This window comes from Eptesicus fuscus, chromosome 12, assembly GCF_027574615.1.
Source record: "Eptesicus fuscus isolate TK198812 chromosome 12, DD_ASM_mEF_20220401, whole genome shotgun sequence".
Classification (NCBI taxonomy): Eukaryota; Metazoa; Chordata; class Mammalia; order Chiroptera; family Vespertilionidae; genus Eptesicus; species Eptesicus fuscus.
The window spans coordinates 41,034,790-41,062,684 of NC_072484.1; the positions used below are offsets into that span (position 1 = coordinate 41,034,790).

The window sequence follows — 27,895 nt, forward strand, 5'->3', positions numbered from 1 at the left end:
TATGAATTCTAGGTTTCCATGAGAGGCTATTATAGCAGACCTATGAAATTGAATGTATTTTATACTTTACTAGAGGCCCACCACACAGGCCACGCATGCCTTGCCATGCACGCAGCCCCGCCCTCACGCACGCCTTGCCACACGCCACCCTGCGCACCACCGCAGGACCCCAGACCCCTCCGCAGACCCCACCACACCGCGGGACCCCAGGCCCCTCCGCGCCTCCTGATGACTGGTCATTTGGTCATTACGGCATTAGGGCCACTGGGTTTTTATAATATAGACTAGAGGCCTGATGCACGAAGATTCGTGCAAAAATGGGCCTTCCTTCCCCTGGCTGCCAGCACAGCCTTCGCTCTGGCCGGAGCCGCCTTTCCACAGTCCCTTGCTGCCCAGAGGCCCGGAGTGGCTGGGGTGGTGCGAAACACCCCCGCCACTTGGCGCCTGTGTATGCAAATTAACCCACCATATTTGTTGGATTAATTTGCATACTCACTCCTGATTGGCTGGTGGGCATCGCGAAGGTATGGTCAATTAGCATGTTACTCTTTTATTAGGTAGATAGGTAGATACTCCCCTACCCCCAGCCCCACTGGCACTTTAATTTCAGCTTCTTTTTTCCCCCCTTTAAATCACGACCTTTTTACCGGGTTGTCTTTTGCAGTAGCCTGTGTGTGGGATTCGTAGGCGTGGCTAGCTTAACATGTAGCATCAGAAGCCCTGTCCTCTTTCATGTCATAGCAGCCTCGGGCTTTCTCTAAACCTGCGTGGTCAGGGGTGTGTTCCTCAGGGTCCCCATGGTTGTGACATTAGCTGGGCCAGCTCACAGTTAGCCCTGAGTGGGTAGCTTTTGTGGCGTTCTGTGTTCTGTAAGTTTCTCCTTGGTCACAATGAACCTATCACAAATGTTTCCCAGAATATCAGCTGTTCGGACTTTCTAAATCCTAAATCTGTTTAATGTATCTACGCAATGTATGTGTTCCAATAATCTACAGAATACTGGACCTATTTTATGTTTTTACTCATCCTTTTTAAAAGCATATTAGTGAGGTTCAGGGTCAATATCCATCATAAACCACTAACATTAATTTTTTCAATTAAAAGTTTGTTATAGCTAACAGAAAGCAAAGCTTGGTTTTATTTTTTGTAATTTATTTTTATTCTTGCCAATTCCAAAATTCTGTCACTTTGTTATAATCCAGTAATTCTAATTCTTTAAAACTGTTGACCAGGAAAAAAACTTTTAACAGCTTTATTGAGATATGATTCACATACCAAGCGATTCACTCATTTAAAATATACAATTGAATGGGTTTTGGACAAACATTGGACAGAGATGTGCAGCCATCACCATAATCAATTTTAGAACATTTTTTCACCCCCAGAGGAAACCCCATACCCACTAGTAGTCACAAAATAAGTTTTATTACAGGATTTTTAAAAATCTTAGGCTTATTTTATTAACATTTTATTGTCCTGAATTTTATCATTTGTTTTCTAACCTTTTGAGTTTAAAATATGAAAATGCCTTGCATTTTCACAGAGCCTATGTAAGAGGCAGCTCCCAGACTCAGGGTCAGAACCTCTGGGCAAGGTCTCGTACTTTCTAAAATTCAGTTTCCCCATCTAAAGAAAGAGAGACTGTGTACCCCACCTCCTAAGAATGTGGTTGCAAGATCATATGTCTGATTACTTTGTCAATTATAAGTCATGAACCAAGATGGCCGACTATGTATTTCTCTTTTGTTGATTTTCTGTGGTATCTTAAGAAGCACATTCCTTAAGAAAAATATTTTGCAAACTTGTAAATATTAAGACATACGTGAGAATCTAATCTGTAGAACTGGAGAATCTCAGTCCATTTGTCTAATAAGGATGTGACTTTATGACAAAGCCAGCCAGCGCTCTCTGGGATAGCTCCTGACCTGCCAGGCAGTCCAGATTCAGATTCTCTGCTCTAGTTCAGGAAGGGGTGGGAGAGGGAAGCAGGGAACTCCAGTGCTCATGGAGAGGCTGGTGCAGTGTGTTAGGCTAGCCACCCTCACCTGCAGCTCTGGATCCATAGGGAGATTTACAAACCAGGCTTTCGCTGTAGAGCCTCCTCTTCACTGGCACCCTTTATTCTGGTTTCCATAGTAACATCACTGCTGGGTCCTTCTTCCTCTTCACCTGCTCAAGATCTTGGGAAAATGTTAACCTTTTATTTAAATGTTCTTACTCTCCTTCTTTCACCAAGGACAAGGAGGAAGAATGGAGTCTCTTTTGAGAGATGGTCAGCCAGGCTTCCTGTTCAAAGATGGGACCCTCCCTCCGTCGTGCAGGCAGGAGTGTGGCTCATGCACATGCCTCCTGGTTGCCTTGGAACATACAGCTCCAGAAGGGGAGGAGCCAGTAACAGCACACAGATGTCACTCTTAACACGTTCTGCCTTTTACACTTTTCTTTCAGGAAGATCCACGCCTGAAATTTCCAGTACATTTGCGATCAAAGGCACCTTTAAACCCCAATGACCTTGGCCCTCTGCCTGTGAGTATACTGGAGACACATGGACAAGTCTGAATATGTTTATTCATTTATCTGCCCAGTGTTGATGGAGAATCCCTGTGACTTCTTTCTCCAGACTTTTGGCCCATTGGTCTATAATTTCTTAATAGAATCAGGTGTATGGCTGACTTCTAATCGTACATACAACCAGCTAGTACATATGAAAGAGGTTCCTGAATTGGTACTGTCAGTGGAAGGTAGACCTTGGAACTAGGATGCAGGAGGCATTCTTTACAGATGGCAATTTACTGTAAACAGCACACGTTTATTTTGTAACATAGCAACCATAAGTTCTACCCATGATAGGAACCAAAATATTAAAAATGGTGGGAGAGAAAGGCATAAGTAATCACAGAAAGTTTGGTAAGTCATTTAGTCTGCAGATAGTTTAAGCTTTCCTCCCTGGTTGATGGCTGTTTATAAAGCTAATTTTTTATCAGTGTGTTCTTTTTGGGAACCTGAATGGGATTGAGCTATTTACTACAAAACTGGATTTTGAATGAAAATTTCACCATGCATCCTCCTTGACCCACCCCCAATTAAAAATAAATAACCTTACAGGGGCAGGAAGGGGAGGGGAGATTCTAATACTATTTTTAAATGAAGGGCACTGGGAATTTTTTTATTGTTTTTTTCCAAATATAAGAACCTTTTCTGTTGCCTGGTGTGTGGTATATTTTGGCAAAATTTGAAGCTAGGGAGGTTATGATTCCATCTTTATTCATTAGGTTATGCAAATATCTCGCCCTCTGCAAATCTGCCTGGTTCTGGGTTTAGATGAGAGAGCCCAGAATGTGCCTAGAGAGTGAGTTTCAAAAGGAAATGATTGCATGTGGTCTGGACCTGTTAGGTTCCTGAGTTTCAAATAGCAAATAGGCGCAATTTAGGCAATGAGAGCATACCAGCCCTCCCGTGGAAAGGTGATCCAAGTCTTTTGGTTCCCGAGTTTGAACAGGGAGAATTCACAACAGAGAAGTGCAAGTATTCGATTCTTCAACCAACAATGACATGAGTAAAGCATCTGTCTCCTCCTTTTTTTATTATCCCTCCTCCTCCTCCTTTTAGTATTTAGTAAATATTTGTTTAATTAAATGAGCTGTTCATCCCCAAACTCAAGTGTTCCATGGGATGCTGAAGTTCCCATTTGGAGCTTTTGAAATAGCGATCCCTGTTTCCTGCTCAACTGGTGAATGCATCCAGCACTGTGGATGTGCTTCAAGTGTGTTCCTAGATGTTGTTGAGGGTTAACTTGAAATGTTTGTGGTTTATTCTTAATGTAAAACTGTACCCTAAGAGGGAAAAGTAAGGTGTCATAATTTTGCCTTTGATTTTGGAACAGCTAGCTAATTTTTGCATTCTCTCTCTCTCTTTCTTTCCCCTGATACTAGCCCGGGTGGGAAGAAAGAATCCACTTGGATGGCCGGACATTTTATATTGACCATAGTAAGTAGGCACTGTTACGGACACAGGGATTGCAGGTAAAGGGAGGGGAAGGGCATTTCAAATGTTAGAGTGAAAGCTTTGTCATTTTACTCTTTGTCTAGGCAGCCAGGTGTTATGTGGAGAGAATGGTACCAGAGAATCAGTGCCCTCGTACGGTACTGTGCATTCCCCCCACGTTTGCTGTAAAGTAGCCCAGCAAGCTTTCACCCAATTTGATCTTGTGACCTATTAACTTTTTTTTTATTTATTTAAGAACTATTTTTTTGGTTGATGACCCTTTGACTTTTGCGCTTTTAATAAATACACTCTGGTAATAGAAAATAAGATTAGAAGTGATGGTTGAGTCCAAAATCTGTGTGTGCGCAGTGCTTGACGCAGCACACGCGTGTTTTAAACACTGCCTTCACGGTCTCAGGGCGAGGTGCCCATTCTGACTTATTTTCTATTCATAGCATGTTTCCTTGCACCCAACACACTAATATATATGCAGTTCTTTTCTTGAAATTGTGATATATTTGCTGTAGACATTTGCTCCAGCACCTATGAAAAATGTGTGATTTCTCATTTCAACTAAAACTAATAAAGATTTGCTTTTAGCCAGTTTTTTTTTCTTTCTTGAAGTGACACGTACTCCATATTTGCATATCCCTTACAACTCCTGAAAATGTATATGAAAAAGAAGTCTTTAAATAGATTTGAAGTTCATATCACACATGCAGTTTGGTAGTATTTTGCTCCTTGTTGTCATTTGATTCATAAACAGTAAGTCTGAACCAGATTTCCCCAGCCTCACATTGTCTTAACTCATCACACTGATTAGATAAGTACATTGATGAGCCAGTTGCTGGGGAATCTGGCCATGAGGGTGGGGCTTGTCACCATCTCTTAGGGCCAGTGGTCGGCAAACTCATTAGTCAACAGAGCCAAATATCAACAGTACAACGATTGAAATTTCTTTTGAGAGCCAAATTTTTTAAACTTAAACTTCTTCTAACGCCACTTCTTCAAAATAGACTCGCCCAGGCCGTGGTATTTTGTGGAAGAGCCACACTCAAGGGGCCAAAGAGCCGCATGTGGCTCGCGAGCCGCAGTTTGCCGACCACGGCCTTAGGCTTTAGTGCCTCTTCCAGGTGTTACCAGGCAAAGGAGTGCATCATAGATGAGCCTTCGCTTTCTGGCACGGGGTTGAGGGCTTATTAATTAAGTAAGAAGCCCAACAATTCAGAATTAAACCAAAAGTAGAAGTCCTCAGTATATTTAGAGGTATGGGCTACCCTTTGGTTTATGTTAGGTATGTAACGGCCCAGAGGCCTAGTTTTGTCTTTGACCAATAAAAATACTGTTTCGGTACTTTCCAGAAATTTACAGTGAGCATAAAATTGCTTCCATAAATACTTTAAAATATGGATGTTTCCTTAATATACTTTATTTCCTAAGCCTACTTTGCTAAAAGAGTAGTGGGGTCATATCCCTTTACCATTAAAAACAAACAAAAAAGATTTTTTTCTAGTTTTTTTAGACCTTACCATTTTAGTTTTCAAAGATAGGTACAAAATATAGTTTTATTAAAACAAGGTCTTATCCAGGAATGCAACCTTGGTCTGCTACACACAGAATATTTCTCACAAGACTGTAGCTGTGTCCTGGCTAGTGATCTTCAGGTCAAACTGGAAAAAACTTTATAAATGTTCTTAATGTACTGCAAGGACCCAAAAACAAGAGAAACACTATTGCAAAAAACCATACTAGTATACATTAGAAGTAATAAAAGTCATAGACAATTTTTCTAGTGGTGTGCATAGAACTAGTATACAGTTGATGCTTTGGGAAACAGTGACTTGAAGTTGGTTCCTGGGAGGTCAGTGGTGATGGTCAGAAAAGGGAAAGAATTTGCCTTGAGAAATAGCAGTGCTGGCAGCCTCAGGCTTGCCTGGCTCCTGTGTCCTGGGAGGCTGAGAGGATAGTTACTTGCTAAATGACTGGGCAGTTCCTTAATCAGTCCCTCCAAGCACAGCATCCCTCAGTTCTCTTGCCAGAACAGTTTGTGGGAGTCTCCTCTTTCCAGAGATTACAGTTTGCCTTTGCTTAACCATACTGAAAGGTTCTCTTAACCTGATTAGTTAGACCAGAAACAAGGTAAGAAAAAGATCTGTGTATGAGAATCTCATTAGCTGTTAATACAACATTCTTGCCATTTCTCCTCATTTGTCAATGTTTACTCAATGAAAAGTGATAAAGGGGTACCTAGCAGTGAAACAGAGTTCAATTCATCTGCCTTTTCCCCAAAATCCAGTTTACAAAAAATGCAGAAAACTTTCTAAGAGACTTTATCAGCCTAATAGGTACACTCCAAAATGGGTCTAGTTATCTGGTGGTGACATTGAAAAATTTCCTTACCTTCCAAATGAACCTCTTTTTCTAAATAATTTTCCCACATCTGATTTCTGTCAAAATTCAGCATCTCTTTGCTGTCTTGGGATAGAAACCAGGTCATCCTTATATGTGCCATTTACTGTGAAAGTGACCACCTTGGGAGTTACTCAGTCATCCTGTCTGCCAGCATCACTGGGACAGGTGGCTGCACTCTGAATGACAGGGACAGCAATGCCCTTATCTTTTTAAATAATTATGCTATTTATTTTCTGCTTCATAAATTCTTGAGACATTAGACATTTTTAAGATTTATAATTTCAACCTTAAAGATTTAATCTCGGAAGAGATAATGCTCAGTACTAATCTTCTCTTTAGACGCCTTGATTTATTTGGTTGACATTTATTGGATGGCTTCTATGTCTCGAGCCTGGTGCAAAAGGTTAAGGGAAGATCTAGAACTGAATCTCTGCCTCTCTTGGGAATTGTGTGATTCTTCTTAAAGACCAGATATGCCCAGGAGCTGAGGAATTGGTCACAGATATCTTATATACAAAGCTAGAAGAGAAAATTAAATTCTAGCGATGCTGTAAAATCCTATTTGAGTCTATTCTGCCCACAGCCTTTACCAAACCAGTAAATAGTAGCTAAATTGACTGAGTTTCTCATTCTTCTACTTCATTCTTGTCCCTTTATTTGAAAAAAATGTCTTGAAGACAAAGCAAGTTTAGATTTTAAAATTCTAGGGGAAAATTCGATAACTGGCCACCATACATATAAAAATTGACAATACTTAGCTGCAAAATTGACTTTTATGGTAACCACACAGGAACTTGTATATATCTGAGAGCTTAGCCAACTGTAAGGGAACTTTGTTATCACCATCAGCTTCATTTGGTCATTAAAAATAATAACATATTGGACTCCTGTTACATATTAGGCTAGGAAATGTGTTAAGTGGTGGAGAGGAGGCTGCAGAGAGGAATAAACATACAGCCCCTGTCTTTGGGGGACTTTGATTCTCGCAGGGGTACCAGGGAGTATTTTAAGTGCTATATTAGAGGAAAGAACCTCTTGTTAATGTGGAAGCAGAAGAGGCAAAGAGTGCACCTGCTTGCCAAGTGGCGCAGGGCACCAGGGATGGGGGAGACTGCAGGAAGGCCTTATGAAATGGATCACTCTTCAGACATATCCCCACACCCAGTGAAAAGTGATTCCAGCATGGAGAAGGTGTGCAGGTGTATGAAGTTGTGCAGAGAAGTGCGGCAGGGTTGCCCATGGCCAGTGTGCAGAGAAGGCAGGGGTGGCACACCCATCAAGTTAAAGGCGGTCTGCCAGGTGTGGGAACTCGGTCCCTTCTGCAGGCAAGAGGGAGCTCCTGAGGGATTTTCCAGAGGAGGTGACAGTGGTCAGATTTGTTCTTTAAAACGATCCTTTTGGCAGAGCTATATAGAGAGTTTTGAACAGGAATAAGACTGAGACCAGGGAAACCTAGAGAATGGTCCAGGGAAAAGATGAGCACCCAGAAAGAAGTAGGGACAGTTTGGTCACCACCAGAGGTAAATGATGAGGGGAGAAAAGGGATGTGTCAAGATTCCAGATTTGAACAGTGAATGGATTGTGATATTGTTAATCGAGAATACAGGATTCCATAAACGGTTTTGGTGTTGGAAGATTATGGGTTCAATTTTTATAGAGTTGGGTTGCAAGTACCTATGGGGAATCCAGGTGCAGATGTCAAGGGTGGCGCTTGAAGTTGAGGTTTGGCCTGAAGATTTGGGAGTTGTTGTGAACAGGTAGTTATTAATTTATTTTCTGCTGTGATGACAATACCCAGTCCTTACAGTGATAGTCCAAGGCAGTTATTGCTCAGCTCTATTATGTTTCCATTATTTGGTTTTCTTTTCTATTGTTCTCCATCACAGTAGCAACTTTTACTTTCCAAAATCTTCTGTTTTCAAGGTAAGGAACCCATCAAGGTTCTCTAGAACAGTTGAAGCATTTCATGTAAATTGTCTTCCAGATGCACAAATCTAGAATCATCATGTGCTTTGATAACTTTATTTTAAGACTTTACTCTGCTTCTATTAAAATAATTATAATACCAGACTCTGAAAAATCCCTGGTATGGTCATTTAAACCAAATTTATTAGTTATTCTTGAGTTTACAGGAAATAATTAAAATCAGTATTTTTCTCAAATAATTTCCCATTTTTAAAAATCAACTTAAATTTCCTAAAACGCCAGAAAGAACTCATTCTCCCCCAGTCTGTCCTCCACATTATCTTTCATGTGAGTTCATCTCTGTCCCTACCACACACACACACACACACACACACACACACACACACACACACACACAGTAATCCGTAAAGGCTTTTTAATTATGCACAGTCACAAATCCCAAGTGATGCAGGGGAGCTCTTGTTCATTATCACCTGCACCATTGGAGTAGTGGTTTAGGTGGCTTTGAACAATTTTGTTAACATTGACTCTTTTGGAAGAAAGAAAACCACTTCTCGCCAACATGGCCAAAAGGGAAGCCTTTCTCTAGAATCTTCCTCTGCAGTATGTAATTCTCCTTTTTTGGACTGCCTTACTTATTGGCTGCTTCCATTGTTGTGTGCATATGAGTGGCACATGTAATGGATTATTCATTTGTTCAGTGTAGGATTCTTAATTGAAAGCAGTTTTTCAAGACCATAAGCACAGGCAAAAGTATTTGAAATGAGAAAAAGTAATGTGTGTGTGTTAACTTTTGGCGGACTAAGACTTTTTGTGCCTTTTTTCAATTAAATGAATATCAAGATCAAGTTATAAATCCTTGAAAGAACAGGGGTTTATAATTGAACTTTCAGCAGATTGCTTGCCAAAAACAGTGTAAATAGATGGTTTTACTTTAGTTGTGCGTTTTTGATTGAGTGCTTTTAACTAAACATTATATAGGAGGTTTGCCATACAAAGTATCGTTCACCTCTAACCCTGAAATACTAAGATATTATCTTTGGGGGCCAGGTTGGGGGACTAGACAGCTTTTGAAACACCAGAAATAATTATTTCTAAAACATTTTTGACATAGAATAGATTTCAACTAATATGCTGATTTTTTAATATTAATTTTCAGATAGCAAAATAACTCAGTGGGAAGACCCAAGACTGCAGAATCCAGCTATTACTGGCCCGGTCAGTATTCTCAAGTTCTGAATCTTCAGTGTAATACTTTGGTTGTATCAAAACACACATTTCTTGTATATTACTGCTCACCTTGGTGTAATTGAGTAATGTAACATTACTCCCATCTCCTCCTGATGGGAATTTCCTGGTGAGGTGCAACTACATTTGCCTTTTCATGTGGCTTTCATTATAAAGGAAAAGAAAATGATGTGATCATGGTAGCTAAACTAAACATTTTCTTTTCTCCATTATAAAAGGATGGATTATAAGTGTAACAATCAACCCTGGCCGGTGTGGCTCAGTTGGTTGGAGCGTCGTCCTGTACACTGAAAGGTTGGGGGTTCGATCCCCGGTGGGGGCATGTACGGGGAAACAACTACTCGCTGTTTCTCTCATACATCCATGTCTCTCTCTGTGTGTCTCTCTGTTTCTATTTCTCTCTCTCTCCCTTCCCCTCTCTCTGAAAATCAGTAAAACATATCCTCAGATGAGGATTACAAATAAATAAATAATAAGTATTTTAAAAATAATAATAAAATATAAGTGAAACAATCAAATTGTCCTCTCTTCCTTTCTGTATGAGGCAAAGCCAGCCCTGTATTTGCAGAGTTTTGTCATTTCTCTAGGCCAAGGGCAGTTCATGCATGCTAACCAAATCTAAGCTGTATTCTGAATCTCTTCCAGCGCTGAAACTCTGTAAAGGTGTGGGGGAGGTTGTCGCTAACCTCTGGAGCTGGCAGATAAGATAAGAATCTTTATCTCCGCTGACCCACTAACTTTCTCATAGTCCCTTCGTGTGTACCAGGTGGGAAAAGAACCAGTTCTGCCTTAGGTATGGTGCTGCCCCTTGAAATGCTTCCACACACTGTTCGTAAGGAAAAGTGAGAACCCCTGGTCACTCGGCAGTAATGGACACTTGGTATCCAGCTCCTGGGTGGAGTTTGTAGCGTGGGGGCCACGCTCATCTCATCGGCGGGGAATGTACTAGCACCTCGTGTCAGTGGTTATAAGAGTGCAAGGAGATGATTTGGAATTTCAGGAAAGATACTGGAATCACAGAAGATGGAAAATGTGGGGTTCTTTTAAAAACTGGAGGAAGTTAACATTTATTATATTTTGAGCACTGAGCTAAGAGGCCATTGGGTATTTTTAAAATACTAATGTCATGGCTTTGATCTGATTCAGTTCAGATTTTTTTTTATTATAAAGGTAAGTCCATTTGAAAACTTAAATGATATTAGAATGCAAGTGCACTTTTGATCCCCACCATCTTTTAATTACCTGTTGGATCTGTTCATTCGATTTACTCTGCTGCTTTCTACAGTTGACAACGTGCCCAGTAATGCCTGGGTTAAAACAGTCAATTACTTTTTCTCCATGGAGCTTACTAAATGCCTGCCATTCTACCATGGCTTTCATTTCTATTTATTCGTAATCACACTAAGTTGTTAGAATAGCATTTTCTCTTCTCCATCATGAGCAACAGGTAAATTCAGTAAACAGAGCTGTTTTCAATTAGCAGAGGACTTTTAACATGATATTTCTCGGTCTTTTTCAAATCTTTTTTTTATGGTTTATTGATCATCTACATTCACTCAAGCACGTAGTCTTGTTACTATTGAAAATTAGCATAAATCCAGATAGATTTGCCCCCAAGAGTGATCTCTATTTCCTTGTTTTCCTTAAAGAGGTTGGTTTACTCTTATTATTATTAGTGTTATTTCTTTCAGTAAGAAGAGTATGTTTATTTAGGTAATTATCAGCTTAGTGTAGACATTTGGCTTTTGTCATCATTTAATTCTAATTATTTGGTCATTTCCATATGATTTTTCTCCTTGGCTTTTAAGTTATTTGGAATGTGCTTTTTAGTTTCTAAAACTATGGGAGAATTATTGCCTGTTTCTTATTGATTTCTAATTGTATTGCATATGGTCAGAGAATATGGAATATGGATTATCAGATATGTGAAAAGTCTTTGGAGGCTTGGCCATTTTTTGTAAATGTTCTTTTGAGTTTGAAAAGAATGTGTGTTCTGTCTTTCTTGGGTATAGACCAGTTCTTTATATATGTATACCATTAGTTGAAGCCTGTGGTGTTCAAATTATCCATTTGGATTTCTACTGTTTTCCTGGCTGTTTTATCTAACCAAGATAGCTGTGTCAAACTCCCACGGTGACTAGCTTCGTCAATCATTACATTCATTTTCTCTCCATTAGTATTTGTCTAGGACATAATTTTCTGTCTCTTGCTATGTTTTTCCTTTTCTTACCTTCTATTAGATTGATAGCGTACACTTTATTTTCTTTCATTTTTTAATACTTGCTTGGAATTTGTATTTTCTATTCAGTTCTCTTAGTGCTCACATTAAAATTTTTAACTGACGTAATTGACTTAATGTCAAAATTAATCACTCTCTACTCTCCTCCTGGACAATATAGGACTTTAGGGAACATTAGTGCCATTCTTCCCACTCCCATTTCTCATTGTTCAGTGGAGTTTTAAAACTAACTTGTATTTAGCACTGGCTGGGTGGCTCAGTTGGTTGGAATGTCATCCCGTACACCAAAAGATTGCCAGTTCGATCCCCAGATCCCTCCCTCCCTCTCCCTCTCTCTCTCCTGTCTCTTTCCTCCCCCCTTCCTCCCCTCGCTCCTCTCTCTCCTCTCTTTCTCTCTCTCTCTCCCCTTGCCTCCTTCCCTTACTCTCTCTAAAAATCCAGGATTTGAAAAACAACTACCTTGTCTTTAAACTTTCCAAATTCTCATTAGTATTTTATCTTTTCTTTTTTTAACAGTCAATGTTTACTTAATTTTACTTAGATATAAACAGATTTCTTCGCCCACCACTGGTTTTTACATCCCTTTTTTTCTAGGTTAAGTTTTGTTCTTAATGACATAATTCTCAAAATGTGGTCTACAGATCAGTGTCATCCAGAAACTTGTTAGAGATGCAGATTTGGGGCCCCATCCCAGACCTACTGAAAACCAGAAACTTTGGGAGTGGGTCCAGCAATCTGTCTTTTAACAAACCCTCCCAGGGATTTGGGAGTTTACCCAAGTTCGAGAACCTCTGCTCTAACAGCAACTTCAGTGGGAGCCTGAGTGGTCAACTCGCTTAGTCTGAGAGGACTTACTTGACCACTCTGTGAAATGATAGATTAGCTCATTCATTATAAAATTCTTGGTTAACAGTTACTTTTCTTCAGTTCTTTGGAGATATTTTTTCATATCTTCTGGTCTTCTTAACTGATGATGAGAAGTTGTCAATCAAATTATCTTTTTTTATAGGTAACTCTCTTTGGTGATTTTGAATTTTTCTCTGTGTCTTTGATGTTCTGCAAGTTTTCTGTATTATAGGGTGGGTTTTTAAAAATTAATTCTGCTTTGAACTCATTGTGGTTCTTCAATATAGGGACCGTGTCTTTTCTTCATTCTGGAAAATTCTCAGCAGTTATTTCTTTACATGTTGCATCTTTCAAAATATCTGTATCAGTAACTATTGGGTAATTGATTCACTTTCACAACTATCTTATCTCTTAGCTTTCACTTTTTACCTCTCTTTGTTGCTGTATATAATGGGCTCAGCTCTTCCAGTTAAGTCTTTCTTAAGCCCTTTATATAATCTACTCTTTATCAGTTCACTTTCTCTATTATTTTAGTGTCTGTTTAATTGCTCAAAGTTCTATTTGCTCTTTTTAAATTTGCTTAGTCTTTTTAGCTATTTTTCTGTCCTGTTCTTTTATTTATTTTTATTTATTTATTTATTTATTTTTATTGATACTTCCAACTCTTTAATCATTCTTAAAATAGCCTCTTTATAGCCTTTTCAGATTATCCTATTAACTCTGGTCCCAGGAACATAAACTATCCCCAGATGTTATATCTGTAGACTCTCCTCAATGGTAGTTTATTACCTAGTTCCGTTTATAATTTGTGTGTATGCTCATCTTCATTTTTTTTTTTCACATGGGGCTTTTATAAGTTCTGGCCTGTATTTTCTGTTAACTACTTACCTTGGGATCATTCACCCCCAATTACCATAACTATGGATTTCATACCCACTTTGGTGTAGCCTTGGAGTATGAATTTATTACAGGTCTGTTTCTTTTTCTTTTTCTTCCATTTATGGTCCTGGACAGAAGGTAAGCTTCCTTGCAACTTTCCTGGGCCAGTGGGTAGAGTTTTCTTGTCCCCTTTTCAGATGCAAGTTTTTAGCAGGGAACTCTGTTCTGACTGCCTAGGTCATGCAGACTGTTGGCCAAGTCTGTTCCCCCATGTGAGGGTTAAAACCCAAGCCCCAGCACCTGTGTCTAGGTCCAGTCCCACTTATTTCTCTATTTTGAGTCTTTCTGTTTATCTGGTACCTAGAATTTCTCTTTTTCCCAAGTTTTAAAAATATATATTATGGGGGAGGGGACCCTTTCTGTGTCCGCCCAGCACACATTACTGTACGTCAATACGCTGTCTGTATAGCAAACATCACCATTGAAGGCATTTGTAAAGTGCTCCCCATGCTTGCTGCTCTTATGAGTACTATCTTGTGCTTGTGTGACACTTTGTACTTTTCTGAGAACTTTATAATCAGCTGCTTTGACACTCTCAGCCATCCCCTCCGAAGGATAGGGAAGATGTTGTTATTCCCAGTTTGTCAGAAGATCAGAAAGCAAATTGTGTTGCCAAAACTTACAGCAAATGTCAGACTCGGGACTAGAGCCCCAGTTGTGCTTAACCTCACCAGTGTCCCCAGGCCAGACATGAGCCTTTCTCTACAGAAGACTCCAGAACCAACTGGACGGTAATGACATGAAAACATGTAGAACCATCTTACACACTAAGTCGGATTCTCCTTTTGCTCAAAAGAGAAAGCATATGTGATGCTGAGCAAAAGGGCCTGTGATTATTTTTAAATAGGCTTATCTTAAAAGTTAAATTATATGTAAGAAAATACGATGTCATATTTTCAAAAGAGAGTAAATAATTTGGCCAAAACAAGAAATACATGACACACATAATTCTGTTCAGAGGCTGCACATAGGGACATCTTTGTCCTATGACATTGTTGGGATCTTTTCAGGAGGAGGAGATAAAAACCTCCTCTCCTTATTCCATTATCAGAACTACCTCTAGATGGAGGAGGATAATGATTTTTCAACCTTCATGCATCATTCCACTCAAGAAGAAAGGCCAGAAATATCCCAGCATCCTACTTCCACCCACATCTAGTCAGCACCTACCACGTTATAAGTCAGACAAGGGAATGATAAGTCCCATATCACAGGCTAGGGGCAAGTTGCAATAAATTCCATGGGAAATTTGTCCTTTAAGACTATTGAACTTTACAAGGATGAACGTGCAAGCCTTTTCTCAACATTTTCAAGGGGGGAACCAAAACAAAGAATAATTGCTGGGAATCGTAGATTTTTAGAAATGGAAGGACCTTAAAGTTCATCTCATCAAATCCTCCTGCGTAACTGGGAAGTAGTGCCATCAAGGAGAGGTTGTCATGAAGCTAGCTGGCAGGAGTCTGTCCTAAAAGTCAGGTTTTCTAAAGCTGGCATGGGATAATGAAAGGAAATCCATTTTAGGTTATTTCCCCTCTATCACAGTTGATCATAAACATCAACCAACACTTTGCCTTCTCAAGGCTTTGCACTCACTGTCCCTGTCCCTGTCAAAATTTGTTCCCTCCGGTCACTGGTTTCTGCTTAGGTATCCCTTTCTCAGAACTGCCTTTCCTGACCACCTCATATAAAATAGCCTCCTGGGAACTTGATCATTTTTTTCTCATAGTGTTTATCACTACTTATTCACTTATTTCTTATTACCTATTGCTCCCAATTGCTTGTAATCTCCGGGAGAGAATAGGGAAATAACTCTTCGGTTGATGTACCATTATTTCCCTAGCACCTAAAATGCCTGGCACAGACTAAGTGCTCAAGAAATACCTGTTGAATGAATTAGCAAATGAACCACCAAAGAATGAATAAATAAACTGGATAGAAAACCTTTTGTTATGGGATATAGTATTGGTAGAGCAAACAACATCATAATGTCTTTATTGGCTTATTTCACAACATTGTCTCCTTTTTCTTATACTAGTAGTTGTCCAGATAGTGACAAAGTTTCTACCTTTTTTAGAATAAGAATTCACACACGATTTCATTAGACTAAACGCTGTCCAGAATAAATATGATACGTGGTCAAATCCAGTGTTCAGTGGAAAAGCAAATGAAGAGTGGGTTGAAAACTAAGACCATACGTAGTATAAATTGTCTTAAGATATATCAATATGAGGTCTGTTGCTCTTGAATTACAAAGCAAAACACTGGCATGATCAGTGTTTGCTATGACTGGTTATATGTTTTTGTTTTGGCTGAGTTATTTGTGTGATTGTCTTAAAAACAGTAGAAAGGAGGGGAGGCTTATGTTTTTCATTTCTCCTCTTTCTGGTCAAGAATAAGAAGGTGAAGGTAGAAGGTTTGGAGTCTGGAGACACTTTTCTAAGGATCAGTATATTTTATCAACTTAGCCCCAAATTATATCAGCAGAAATATTCTTGCCCGAATGCACACTATTTGCCAAAAAAGCAATGAGTCATTCTGAGTTTGAGGCTGCCATAGTTATGTCCATGTATACGCAAAAGCCAGTCCTTCCTGCTTCATTAAATAAATAAAAAAAAGTAAGCCTTTTTAATAGCCTGAAGTCAGGACTCTGGCTATTGTAAGCTACTTTATAACATAGCAAGTAGAGAATATTTAAATGACTATATTAAAATGTTATTTGCCTACAGAGATTCCAGAATCTTTGAGTAATGATAGTTGAGTTACTGAGCCCACTCCTGTGATACCATAACTGCTTCACAGATAAGGCATTAAGATGTAAAGAAACCCTCACCCAAGACTACTTACTAAATAGTAAGAGGCAAACCTTCTGACCCCCAAATGGGAGACTTTTCCTGAGTGCTCTCTACCTGGTCTTACAGTCCTTGATCAGAATGTCAGTCCAGTTGCCTTTCTGCTCATTATATTTCCTCCCAAAGATTTTAAAAGCAGGATTAGTCTTTTCAAAATGACAGTAGAGGTCATTGGGGTTCTATGTTAAAATGTCATAGCCAACTCTTACCTCAATGACAGGAGAAAAATAAAGATTACACCCTGACTCATATCCAGACAGAAGTCACATTGGAAAGTGTATTTTATGTAGTGTATCCCTAAATGACTTCTTGAATATCAACATAGTTGTTTTCAGGGGTGAAAGCCCTACTCAGTGCTGATTTGCCTTAATCATTTCTAGAACTTTCCCATGTGCTCTGTAGATAGACATGTTAATTTCAATGATAATATGGAGAATGAGAATTTTAAGGTGTATGATTAATGAAGTTCTCTGAATGTTGGCTCAGTTTACATAAAGTTGCAAGTGTTATTCCCCCTCATTTACGTTTACAAATTTATCTTCTAGGCGGTTCCTTACTCCAGAGAATTTAAGCAGAAATATGACTACTTTAGGAAGAAATTAAAGAAACCTGTGAGTAACATGTCTTCCAAAAATGCTGTTTTAGTCCTTTGTAAGTTACCAAAGTTACTTCAGTGCAAGTGACTTGTTACTTTTCTGTGTGTACTAAGAATATAAACTTCCTTTTTTACTGCACTTTGATCCACCTCAATCTTCCACCTGAATTTTCTTTTTAACAGAAATGGTAAGTGAAGATTGGCTAGTATTACATATCAAATCACCTGAAGGGTAATTTCTTATGTAATATGTAAAAAGATAGAAATGGTTTTATGGGAAATAGAATAATTTTGGACCTAGTTAAAAAATTCAGAGAAGCCTATGCAGTTGTTATGGTTATCCTATTTAATAAAACCTAGATCCTAGTTAGAAAAATGTTCAAGCCCTTCCCTTTAAATTCAGAAGTATAATTTTAATTATAATACTTACTACAGTACGATTTATATTTGATTATATTTGGCATGTTAAGACCAATTGTAATTTTCAAATGAAAATTCTCACTGGGAAACCCTATACAATTTTTACAAAACTGAGAAACCCAGTAAGGTTTTTACAGGCAGTGATTTAAATCACAGTATTTTCTACTGACACATCATCCCAAATTTTTCAATATAGATTTTCTGTTTTATTTTGTTATTTCACTTCTGTGATACAGGTTTTACCAGTTTTCTTCTCCATTTGTGCATTCACTGTTTGGGGTTTGGGATGTTTTGTCTTATTTGGTGTCACCATTTCTCGGCTTCTTCCCACTGGGGAAAGACCCTCACTCAGGTCTCCCCATTTTGCCTGTGCTGCATCACTGTCTCCCCTGCTCCAGTCCTCAGTCAGAGCCTCACTTTTGAGGCATCTGCTCTGGGTGAGGCACTGGGGATAGAGATGCGAGAGACAGTCTCTGCCTCCGGAGCTCCCACTTGGGAGTTCTGTCCTCCCTTCCAACATCCTCATGCAACTAGCTCTTTGATGACTGCTTTTGAAATGACTCAAATTTAAACACATTAAAATCCCCAGTTTCTCCGTGAGTTACCTGCATTCCCCCAGTCATAAGGGGTGACTTTAGGGACTTCACTCTGTGTCATTCCAGGTGGCACTTTCACTAAATGACTCTTCAAATCTGTTTTATGGCAAAGCTGCCCCATCCTTCATTTTTCCAGGAAGCAGTTACAACCTGTCAAGTGCTTTTTTGTTTTCATATTTATTAACTACTAGAGGCCCAGTGCACGAAATTCGTGCACGGGTCAGCCCAGCCTGCACCCTCTCCAATCTGGGACCCCTCAGGGGATGTCTGACTGCCAGTTTAGGCCTGGTTGCCCCTAACTGCCCCCACTGCTGGCCAGGTCGCCCCCAACTGCCCCCTCCCTGCCACCCTGGTCGCTCCTAACTGCCCCCCCACCCCCCGCCGGCCTGGTCACTCCTTACTTCCCCCCCACCTGCCAGCCTGGTCACCCCCAACTGCCCTCCCACCGACCTAGTTGCCCCTCACTGCTCCCCACCCCAATCGTCCCCAACTGCCTCCCCCCCACCACCACCGGCCTGGTCACCCCACACAGCCTGCTTGTTCAGTCGTTTGGTCGTCCCTCACTAACCCCCCTGCTGGCCTGGTTGTAGGCAGCCATCTTGGGAGGGTGTGAGGGTCAGTTTGCATATTACCTCTTTATTATATAGGATGGCCTGTGGGATGCTTTCCCACAATTTGGCATGATAACCAGGGGCCCACTCCCCATGATAGTAGAATAAGCGTGTGGACCATAACTACCAGCTGGAGTTGAGCATGCTCCCATCCTGACCAGGTGGGGATTATTGTGGGTTTTGATTGCCTGGACTGAAGTCACTTCCTTTGACAGAAACAGTATAAACAGTTAACCATATTTCAGTTGCTGCTGGACAGATAAGCACCCCACAATTGTTCATAAACGGGGGAGGATGACTGCTCAGCAGATGTTGTTCTGCAGCACATGCTGCCAGCTCAGTCTGACAGCTGCTGGTGGCCGCTGTGTGTCTCAGTGAGGCTTTCTGACTGTGTAAAGAAACCTCCATAAGGGAGGGATGCTCAGTTAGAACCATTCATCCCTGCTTGTTTATTTGAAGACTGCCATCGTTTCTCTCCTGTGAAGTAAGGTGCATGTTTAGTGTACGATTATGTGATTTTTTTTTTCTTTTGTGTAGGCTGATATTCCAAATAGGTTTGAAATGAAACTTCACAGAAATAACATTTTTGAAGAGTCCTATCGGAGGATCATGTCTGTGAAAAGACCAGATGTCCTAAAAGCTAGACTGTGGATTGAATTTGAATCAGAGAAAGGCCTTGACTATGGGGGTGTGGCCAGAGAATGGTTCTTCTTACTGTCCAAAGAGATGTTCAACCCCTACTATGGTCTCTTCGAATACTCTGCAACGTAAGTATATGGAGCAAATTCAGAATGTGTGCCACTGAAACAGTTTTATTCTTGATAGTTTCAGCTTACGAAAGAGTAAGTGGCTCACTCATTTGAAATGAATTAACACTGCTGTTTTCAGTCCCCACTCCCCTCCACCACCAACCCACACCCCCACCCGTAAGTCTAGAACAGGTTCTGACTCTACCTGGTGAGATAATGTACTCCGAACACCGAAAAATGGTTTTTCTCTTGTCTGTTGGGTTCACTTAATTGAAATTGAAAGTGTGCTGATTACTTACGGTGAGGAACAAGAGGCAATTTTCATTCGTAATGTTATGTTAATTCAGGAGAATTTGTCAATGTCAGAATTCAGATAGTCATTGTCGACTCATGGACAAAATTAGTTTCTGAAGGAACACTAGTTAAAGGCAAATTATGATGACTTTGAGGAGGACCTATTCTTCAGGCTCCAAAGGGCACCACCCTGGTCCTATAAGGGAAGAACCATATTTCCTGGGCATTAGGATTTCATCATTGCCGGGCATGGAAACTAAAACAGACTCAGCTGCTTTCTCAGGACTCCGACATTGCCTGCTTATCAGGCCCTGCTCCTCCTGCAGGCTGTGGACCCACGTACCTGTAGACTAGTTGTTGGCCTTGCCGAAAGGCAGCCTTGCTCTAAGGGACATGGGTTCGTCCACATCTCCCACTCTCCTGGGGCTCTGTTGGAGGCAGACTCAGGATCCTGCCCAGTTGTTCCAGCCAAGAATCGCCCAGCTTGTTTATTGTTGTCCCATGAGAAAGCTCACTAGGTAAAATTGATCACAAAAATTGAAGTGGCAGGCAGGGCACGGGGGGAGAAGGGGGCAGGATTCTCATCTCTCAGATCCCCTAAAAGAATGTCTATGGAGCCCAATTGGAAAACCATGATCCTCATGATTTTGAGACCAGAGACGGACATGTAAACATTTTTGTGGTTTACGGTGTTAAGACAGCATATGCTGTTACCAGTGCCCTTGGGGCTGTCAGGGCCCAGCAGAGGTGGTCAGAGCAAATATTGGGCCTGGAGGAAAAATGTTCATCTCTAAATAAATGCCTCTCAAAGGAACAAATCCTCCTCCTCAGAGAACCTGAAGTAAGTACTCACATCATTTCAGTCCATGCACGGTCCCTTTATTATGTGGTGATTCGCACCTTCCCAAGATACTTGGCTGAACCATATGCAATTGACATTTTTGCAAATCAAAAATAGTCAAATATCAACACTCTCTTACGATTTAACTTACAAAGGGCATGTGCACCAGCTCCATGGGACCTCAGTCGGTGACAGAAAGAGGCTAACTAAATGGTAAGTCCCATTCTCTAGCTCATGCCTTTCCCCATCAGGAGCAGAGTACCTGTGAAAAAAGCATTAGCACCATAAAAGCTAATGACAGGCAGCAAAGAAAGATGCAGATTTTTGTGTTTCTTCTTTAAAAATATGATTGGGCTTTTTTTCTCTCTTCTTCCCCAAGGGACAACTACACACTTCAGATCAACCCCAATTCAGGCCTCTGTAATGAAGACCATTTGTCCTATTTCACTTTTATTGGAAGAGTGGCTGGTCTGGCAGTATTTCATGGGAAACTTTTAGATGGTAAGTTATTAAAAAGTTTTGAAGTCATCAAAATAGGACAGTGTTATTTATGGTTCCTTATTAGGTGACTCATCTTTCCCATCATAGATGTTAAGCAAAAGCTCCACTGATTCTGTGTAATTCAATTATTTTTATGTTTTGCCTGTAATTGAGGTGCTTTTCCACTGGAGTCATCTTAATTTGAGCACTGACAGTATAGTTTCTACACACAGTTTAAAAATTTTTTACAAAACAAGTGTGAAGCACAGAACATCCTGTGATTATGTGTTTTCTGCTTTTAAGAACAACTTCTAATTTTTTAGGGAGAGCTAGATTTGGTGACAGATGGAAAAGCTAATTGAAAAGTTAATCAAAATGATCAGATTCATCGCTATTCTGCTGTTGTTTCAAATTGTTATTTTATTTGAATGTGAAGAGTCTGTAAATATTTATTATTTTTATTTGAATGGTAAGAGACTGCCGGTAATGTTATGCTGAGCTAAGACCTTGACCCACAAATGGCACAAAGTAATCTCGTTCTTATTTAAAATATGTAAGCCATGGAAGAATCTCAGGGTCCCTTGTAAGTTAGAGGTCAGACCCCTCCCCTGGCATATCTCTTAGGCTTGTAATAGAGACTGCTTATGGATTTGGTCATTTCCAAAGTATTGCCCGTGAGAAAGGACACTATTTAAATCATTGCAGGGGAATTAAAAATATTTTTGAAAGATTTGGGGATAAAATTATTGAGGATAGAAGAGAGAATAAGATTTGAGGTTGGCATTACAGCTACTATAGAGTGAGGTCCAGGGAAGTAATGTTAATTGCTTCTGTGGAACCTTAGCTATTCCAGTAAATAATTGATGTACCCTCTGTACTTCATCCTTTAATATATTTTTACTGGTACTTGCTGGCTGATTTTGATCCTCTGATTTCAGTGTTTTTACTTGGGGGAAATAAGCACTTTTTTTTCATGAGAAAGAAACTGCACTCACTCTTTCCATATATGTTCGTTGTGTGAATATATTTTAATTTGCTACACTGGCGTCGTGCCATAGATTATTTCAGCTGTTCAAATTCACTTCATCCTTTTCTTAGAAGGTCAGTCTGTACACCTTCTGCCAAGTGAGAACACGTCCTTAGTGGCTGTGGGGAAATAGACGTGTCAGATATGATCCTGACTCCGTGAACTTCTAATCTAGTGGGCAAATGAAAAGCAGAAGACTCACAGTGACAAAGTTCCATCGGAAGGGCCACAGGGGGTCCAACGAGGAGAGGAAGAAACCCTGATTTGCCTGGAGGGCCCAGAGCACTTCAACAGGATTAGGCCCAGCTTGCGAGGGGGGTGGGATTTGAACAGTTAGAAGCTGGGACCAACCATTTCAGAAGTCTTAAGTACTGGCCAAGTCAAGGCTCATGGAGGGAGTAGTGGAAAGCAGCAAGTGGGTGAGTCTAGGACACTACTGCCAAAGGTGATAGCAGTGTTCGTCAGGAATTGCAGAATTGAGGACCAGAATGCCCTTAAAAATGCGAATGCCCCTGTAGGCAGAGCACACACACGCCACAGCCAGCCCACACTCCCTTATATCAGCTTCATCCTCTGCCTCCCGAGAAACCGAAGGTGTTTGAGTCTGCAGCTTAGGGCCACCCTGAGCCAGTGTGAATAGGAATACGCTGCAGAGGGTTGGTGACATTAGATGAGGAGGCGTGTGATGCTGACCTGCCTGTGGACAGGTGGATTGGGGGGCCCTGCGGGACACCTGTGTGATGGTGTCCTCACTGCCATTGCCTCACTCTGGCCTTCATCAGCCCTGCTCTGGAAGATTGCAAAGCCTCCTAAGTGGTCTCCCTCATGTCCTCTTGTCCCCTTCCTGCTTTTTCTCCATGCCTGCCCCAGGAGTGGTCCTGATGTGCAGATGGAATCACCTGGCCTTCCAGTGACTGCCCGGTGCCCTCATTCAGGCAGCAGCCCAAACTGCCCCGCACCCCACTGCCCCATCCCTTCTTTGGCCTGTCCTCCCCAGGACACCTTGTGCTTCCACCCTGACAGACCACACACAAGTCCTGATCTTGTCCCTCTGCTTAGAGTGCCCTCTGTCCCCTGTTCATGTGCCTTGTTTACACTGAAAATTCTTGCCAGGCCTTGAGGCTTATTTGTCACCCCCAGGAGCCTTTTTGACCCCTTTCTGCTGTACCACCTCTACAAGTATAACTGTCCTCCTTACTACCCCCCGCCCCTCCAAAAAAACAAACCACCAGGCCCTGGTCTACTGGTCACAGATACTACAGAAGGTCTTTGATTGTCCTGTCCTGGTCTCTCATTCAAATTGAAGGCAGGTTCAGCTTGTATTTCATTTCTGTTGCACCGTAATATCAACGACTTGAAACTAATCCAGTTTTCATCCTGTTTTAGGTTTCTTCATTAGACCGTTTTACAAAATGATGCTGGGAAAGCAGATAACTCTGAATGACATGGAATCTGTGGTGAGTGAACGCAGATCCTCCCACTGGGTGTCGTGGGCCACGTGTGTCTCACGGAAGGCAGCTGTGACATGTTGTCTCAGCGCTTTCTGTGGGTGTCTCCATTCAGTGTCAATAATAGGGACCATTTAATTGTTCAAGAGTTTGATTGATCTCCCTAATTTTCTAATAAGCAAATCATGGTTTCCATTAACTAGAAGCACGGTTGTTGAGTTGGATACACCCAAACCTCAGTTACCTCTGCTTACCTGGGACTGGTGTGACCAGCTTAAATCCCAGGGTCACCTGGAGACCTCATGGCAGTGCTTGTTTTCCATCGAAAACTGCTAATACTGAACATTTAGAGACTCATCTGCTATTCCAGTTTTCTGGCCTCAGGAAATGGCGAGCGCACAGGCCAAAGCAGTAGATACAGGGAAGAGTACATACAGTCGTTCTAGGTGTGGAGGGGGTGAGTGACTAAGTGGGGAGTAATACACAAGTTAGGAAAGGAATGCTTTGAGAAGTTTTCTGAAAAGCGATTTGGGCCCTGCTCAGTGGTTAGAGCATCGGCCCCCCACACCTACATTTCAAGGGTTAGATTTCCAGTCAAGGGCACAGACTGGAGTGGAAGGTTCAAACCTGGCCCCGATCCCAGCACTGGAATCCCTGAGAGAGGGGAGGCCAGGCCCTTGTGGCTTGCGTTCTGGGTCCCACTTACACTGATTTGCAGAGAGCAGTCCAAGCACAGAAAGAGGTGGTACTTAAACCATCGATATATACTTAGTTAGAATGTTCTCATCCTTCCTATTGTCCTGTGATATTTTCACTCTTCAGAGACAGGAAGTATATTCATCTTCCATGTTCGGTTGTATAATTTGATGACCGCCATCTAGAGCAGGTTGCTTCCTCTCCACTTCACCGAGGACAGGATTCAACTACAAACCCTGCTGCTACTGAAACAATTTTTAGTTTGTATTTTAAATTAAAGGGGCAGAGTAGGTTTGAAGTGGAGCAGAAAACATATTAGAGACTAATATAATTATTGAGCACTGTGCTTGGAATTACATTAGGACTTAATTATTTAAAGTCAAACAAGTTTGTATTTGGGGGGGAAAAAAAAAAAAAGCTTAATTTTCGTTTCTGTGTCACTTCTCTAGGATAGTGAATACTACAACTCTTTGAAATGGATCCTGGAGAATGATCCCACTGAACTGGACCTCATGTTCTGTATCGATGAAGAAAACTTTGGGCAGGTACGTCCGGGGAACCCCAGGGGCTCCTCTCCAACTTTTAGAAAGTCTTGATTTTGCACAGGTTGTAACACAACTTTTCTGGACAATTAAAAACCACCACCAGGAACATTAGCTGTTAGTCATCATCTCATTGTATCAGCACTGTATTGTTAAGCCAGAAAGCAAAGCCCCAATTCCAGCAAAGTGACAGAAATTTTGAGGCCTCTGGGCCTGAGCGGGCACCTACTTCTAATCTAAAGCAAAGCGTAAACGTTTGTGCCTTGGTTTTAGAATTTAGGTACTTCAAAAAATAGTGTGCTTACTCAATGATATAATTACATGATCAGGAGTAGGTGATGTTTTGGGGAACTTGGGCTTTTTTCTCTGCTTAATGGTTCTGTTGTTATTTATCTTCTGGGGCCGAGCAGGCTCAGGTCTCTCTCCCATCCCTTCTTGCTTTGTGCCCACACTGTCATTAAGGCTAGATTAATCAGAAAGGTTAATGTCAAAGATAAAGTCACCTGCTAGGAATTTTCATCACCACCTGAACGTTCTGTAGGATGTGTTTGTCTTAAACCTGGGACCTCTGATTCATTTGTGATAACAGTGCTTCTTGGGAGGTCTTTTCAGGGCTGTCCAACCCTGGTACCCGTCCTTCCACAGAAGCACAGAGAGATTTCTCATCTCTCGGACCAGGTCTCATGGCCTTGAAATGAATGAAATCGTGGAGCTGATTTTAAAGATTGCCATATGGGAAATGAAATAGATTGATTCCTACTGCTTCAGAGATTATTAAAAGTTTGCTTACAGTTCAGCAGACATTAGCAATGCCAAAGGCATGAGCAGGTGATCTGGAAAATCTTCTTTTGTTACAGTGAAATGTCACTACTTCCACCTAATAAATGAAAACCAAACACAAGATATTTGGATTTTTAAGTAGTTTCTAATAAAGATTCTGATTATTATTATAGTTCATGTTAATTATTTATTAAAGACAGTTCTCAGATCTCTTGGTTTAATACTGTAGATGCTTCTGACTTTTGAGCTGAACAAGGTAGAGTAACGCAGTAATCAGGACACACAAGATGAGTAAGCTAATGATCAGGTGCCCTACTTGTTAAATTACTGCCTTGCTTTTTTAGAGAGCTAACCTGATTAACAGGGAACAAATGTATCTATTCATTCTGGGAAGAAATGTAGAGTGAATTAAGCACCCACATACTGATCGCATCTTCCATACCCAATCCATCACCAAGCCTGTTCATTTTAGCTTCCAAGTCTTTTTCAGATCTGTCTTTTGTCCCTGACTGTTCCACCACCAACACCCAAGTCTAAGCTACCATCTTGCCTCATAAACTCGAAACGGATCTCTTTATATCCACTTTGGCCTCCCATAGTGGTCTCTTCAGAATGTCGAAGTGTCATGTCATTCCTCTACCAGAAACAGAGACTGCCCACTGCCCTTGAGATTAACTTGCCCCATGGTGTCCTGCATGACCTGGTCCTGCCTGCCCCATCTCCGGGGAAGGTACAGCTGTCCCTCATGCATTCTGGGGCTGGTCCCAGGTTTCTTCTCAGAGCCTCGGGATCTTTGCTCATGCTGTTCCTTCTGTTGGGAACACACTGCCTCCCATCTTCAGATCAGACCCAGGCCATATGCTTCAGAGTATCTCCCATGTCTCCCTGGGGCATGTACCATGGGTGATGTGGCATTTATTTGTATGTGTGTTTAGCATATGCCTCTCCCACCAGGCTCAGTCTTGGTGATGGCAGCACGGGGTCTGCCTTTCGCTTACCTTTGCGCCCATGCTACTTGGCGTACTGCCTGGTACGAGGTAGGCACTCAAAATAGTCATTGAACCCACACTGTGGGCATCAGAGAAACACCTGTGCAAGCCTCTCACTGCTTTCAGCCTCAGTAGAGCTGGTGACTGGACAGTGCAATTTATTCTAACCCAAGAGGAAGCCCAAGTCTCCCTCGTGCCACACACCAGGTCATTTCCTCAGTGGAGTGCAGCTACCACAATGTGAAGTGTCCATGCCCTTGGCCCGCCTCGGTGTTTTGTTTTGTTTTTTTATTCCACAATTAGAAAAATCAGACCATGAAGTGGTGGGAGCCGTCGCTTCATGTAATGAAACTGCAGCTGTTGCCATTATTTTGTGATTTGTTTTCTTCCTGATTGATGAGAATCTGGAGCTGCTGGTTTCTGGGACTGACTAGGAATGTTTCAAATGAACAAATTTCAGTGTGTTTGCACGGCCATCATATGCCAAACAGACAGAATAAACTGTACACCCATGTGCTTCCCCAAAGTTTCTATGAGAAGACATATATTGTTTGTAAAACAGTCAGCTTTGCCCTCCTTCCCCTCCTGCGGCTATTGCTCAGTACACATTGGTATTAGCTGGCCCCACACAGGAGAGGGCGTGGCTCGACCTCAGCTGCTTTGCTCTTTATGATCAGGTAGATCCCTCTCTGCAGCCTTGTGTCTCAAGCTTCTTTTTTTTAAGTTCCTGAGTTTTGCCCCTTTAAAAAAAATCCCACACATCTTTTTTTATGACTATAAAATTTAATTTTCCAAAACAAATAAGATACATTAGGATTTGGGTCTCTAGTCTCAGGGGACATACCCTGGCTTTTCTGTAAACACAATTAATTCCTTCTCCATTGTTGCTAATGTCTGAAGAATAATGAAAACTCACAAATAACCATAAAATAGTTTGCCTTTAATGATAACATCTTTAACTGTGTTTTAACAACGTAAAAACCTTGTTAAACATCCACTTGTACACAAAGCCTATTTCCTGGAAAATATTTCTGAATAAATTTTGCTTATCTTCCTCTTATAGTGAGACATAAATTATCCAGTAATAACCCACAGAATAACTTCATGATGGTGACTGTTGTTTTGTCTTTGTAATTACAGACATATCAAGTGGATCTGAAGCCCAATGGGTCCGAAATAATGGTTACAAATGAAAACAAAAGGGAATATATTGAGTATGTATATGCACATTTACAATTTTTTATTATATTGAGCAGCATGTCAGGTGGCCTGTACTTGGACCATCTCAGCAAGCAGATAGCACCCTGGCCGGCTAGGCTGTCCTCATTCAGAAAGTTCAGACTTTGAATAGATTTTAGAACACTCCACCCAGGTGACTAGGGTG

At 41.1% G+C, this 27,895-nt stretch overlaps 1 protein-coding gene across 1 annotated transcript in view; it reads left to right on the plus strand.

The window, feature by feature from the left end:
- Positions 1-27,895, plus strand: part of NEDD4L (NEDD4 like E3 ubiquitin protein ligase) — a 304,025-nt gene that overhangs the window by 266,479 nt on the left and 9,651 nt on the right. The window contains exons 17-25 of the mRNA XM_054724513.1: positions 2,449-2,526; positions 3,933-3,987; positions 9,482-9,540; positions 16,989-17,054; positions 19,203-19,432; positions 20,929-21,050; positions 23,443-23,513; positions 24,650-24,745; positions 27,652-27,725. Of these exons, the coding sequence (XP_054580488.1) occupies positions 2,449-2,526; positions 3,933-3,987; positions 9,482-9,540; positions 16,989-17,054; positions 19,203-19,432; positions 20,929-21,050; positions 23,443-23,513; positions 24,650-24,745; positions 27,652-27,725 (851 nt within the window). The remainder of the gene's footprint in view (positions 1-2,448; positions 2,527-3,932; positions 3,988-9,481; positions 9,541-16,988; positions 17,055-19,202; positions 19,433-20,928; positions 21,051-23,442; positions 23,514-24,649; positions 24,746-27,651; positions 27,726-27,895) is intronic.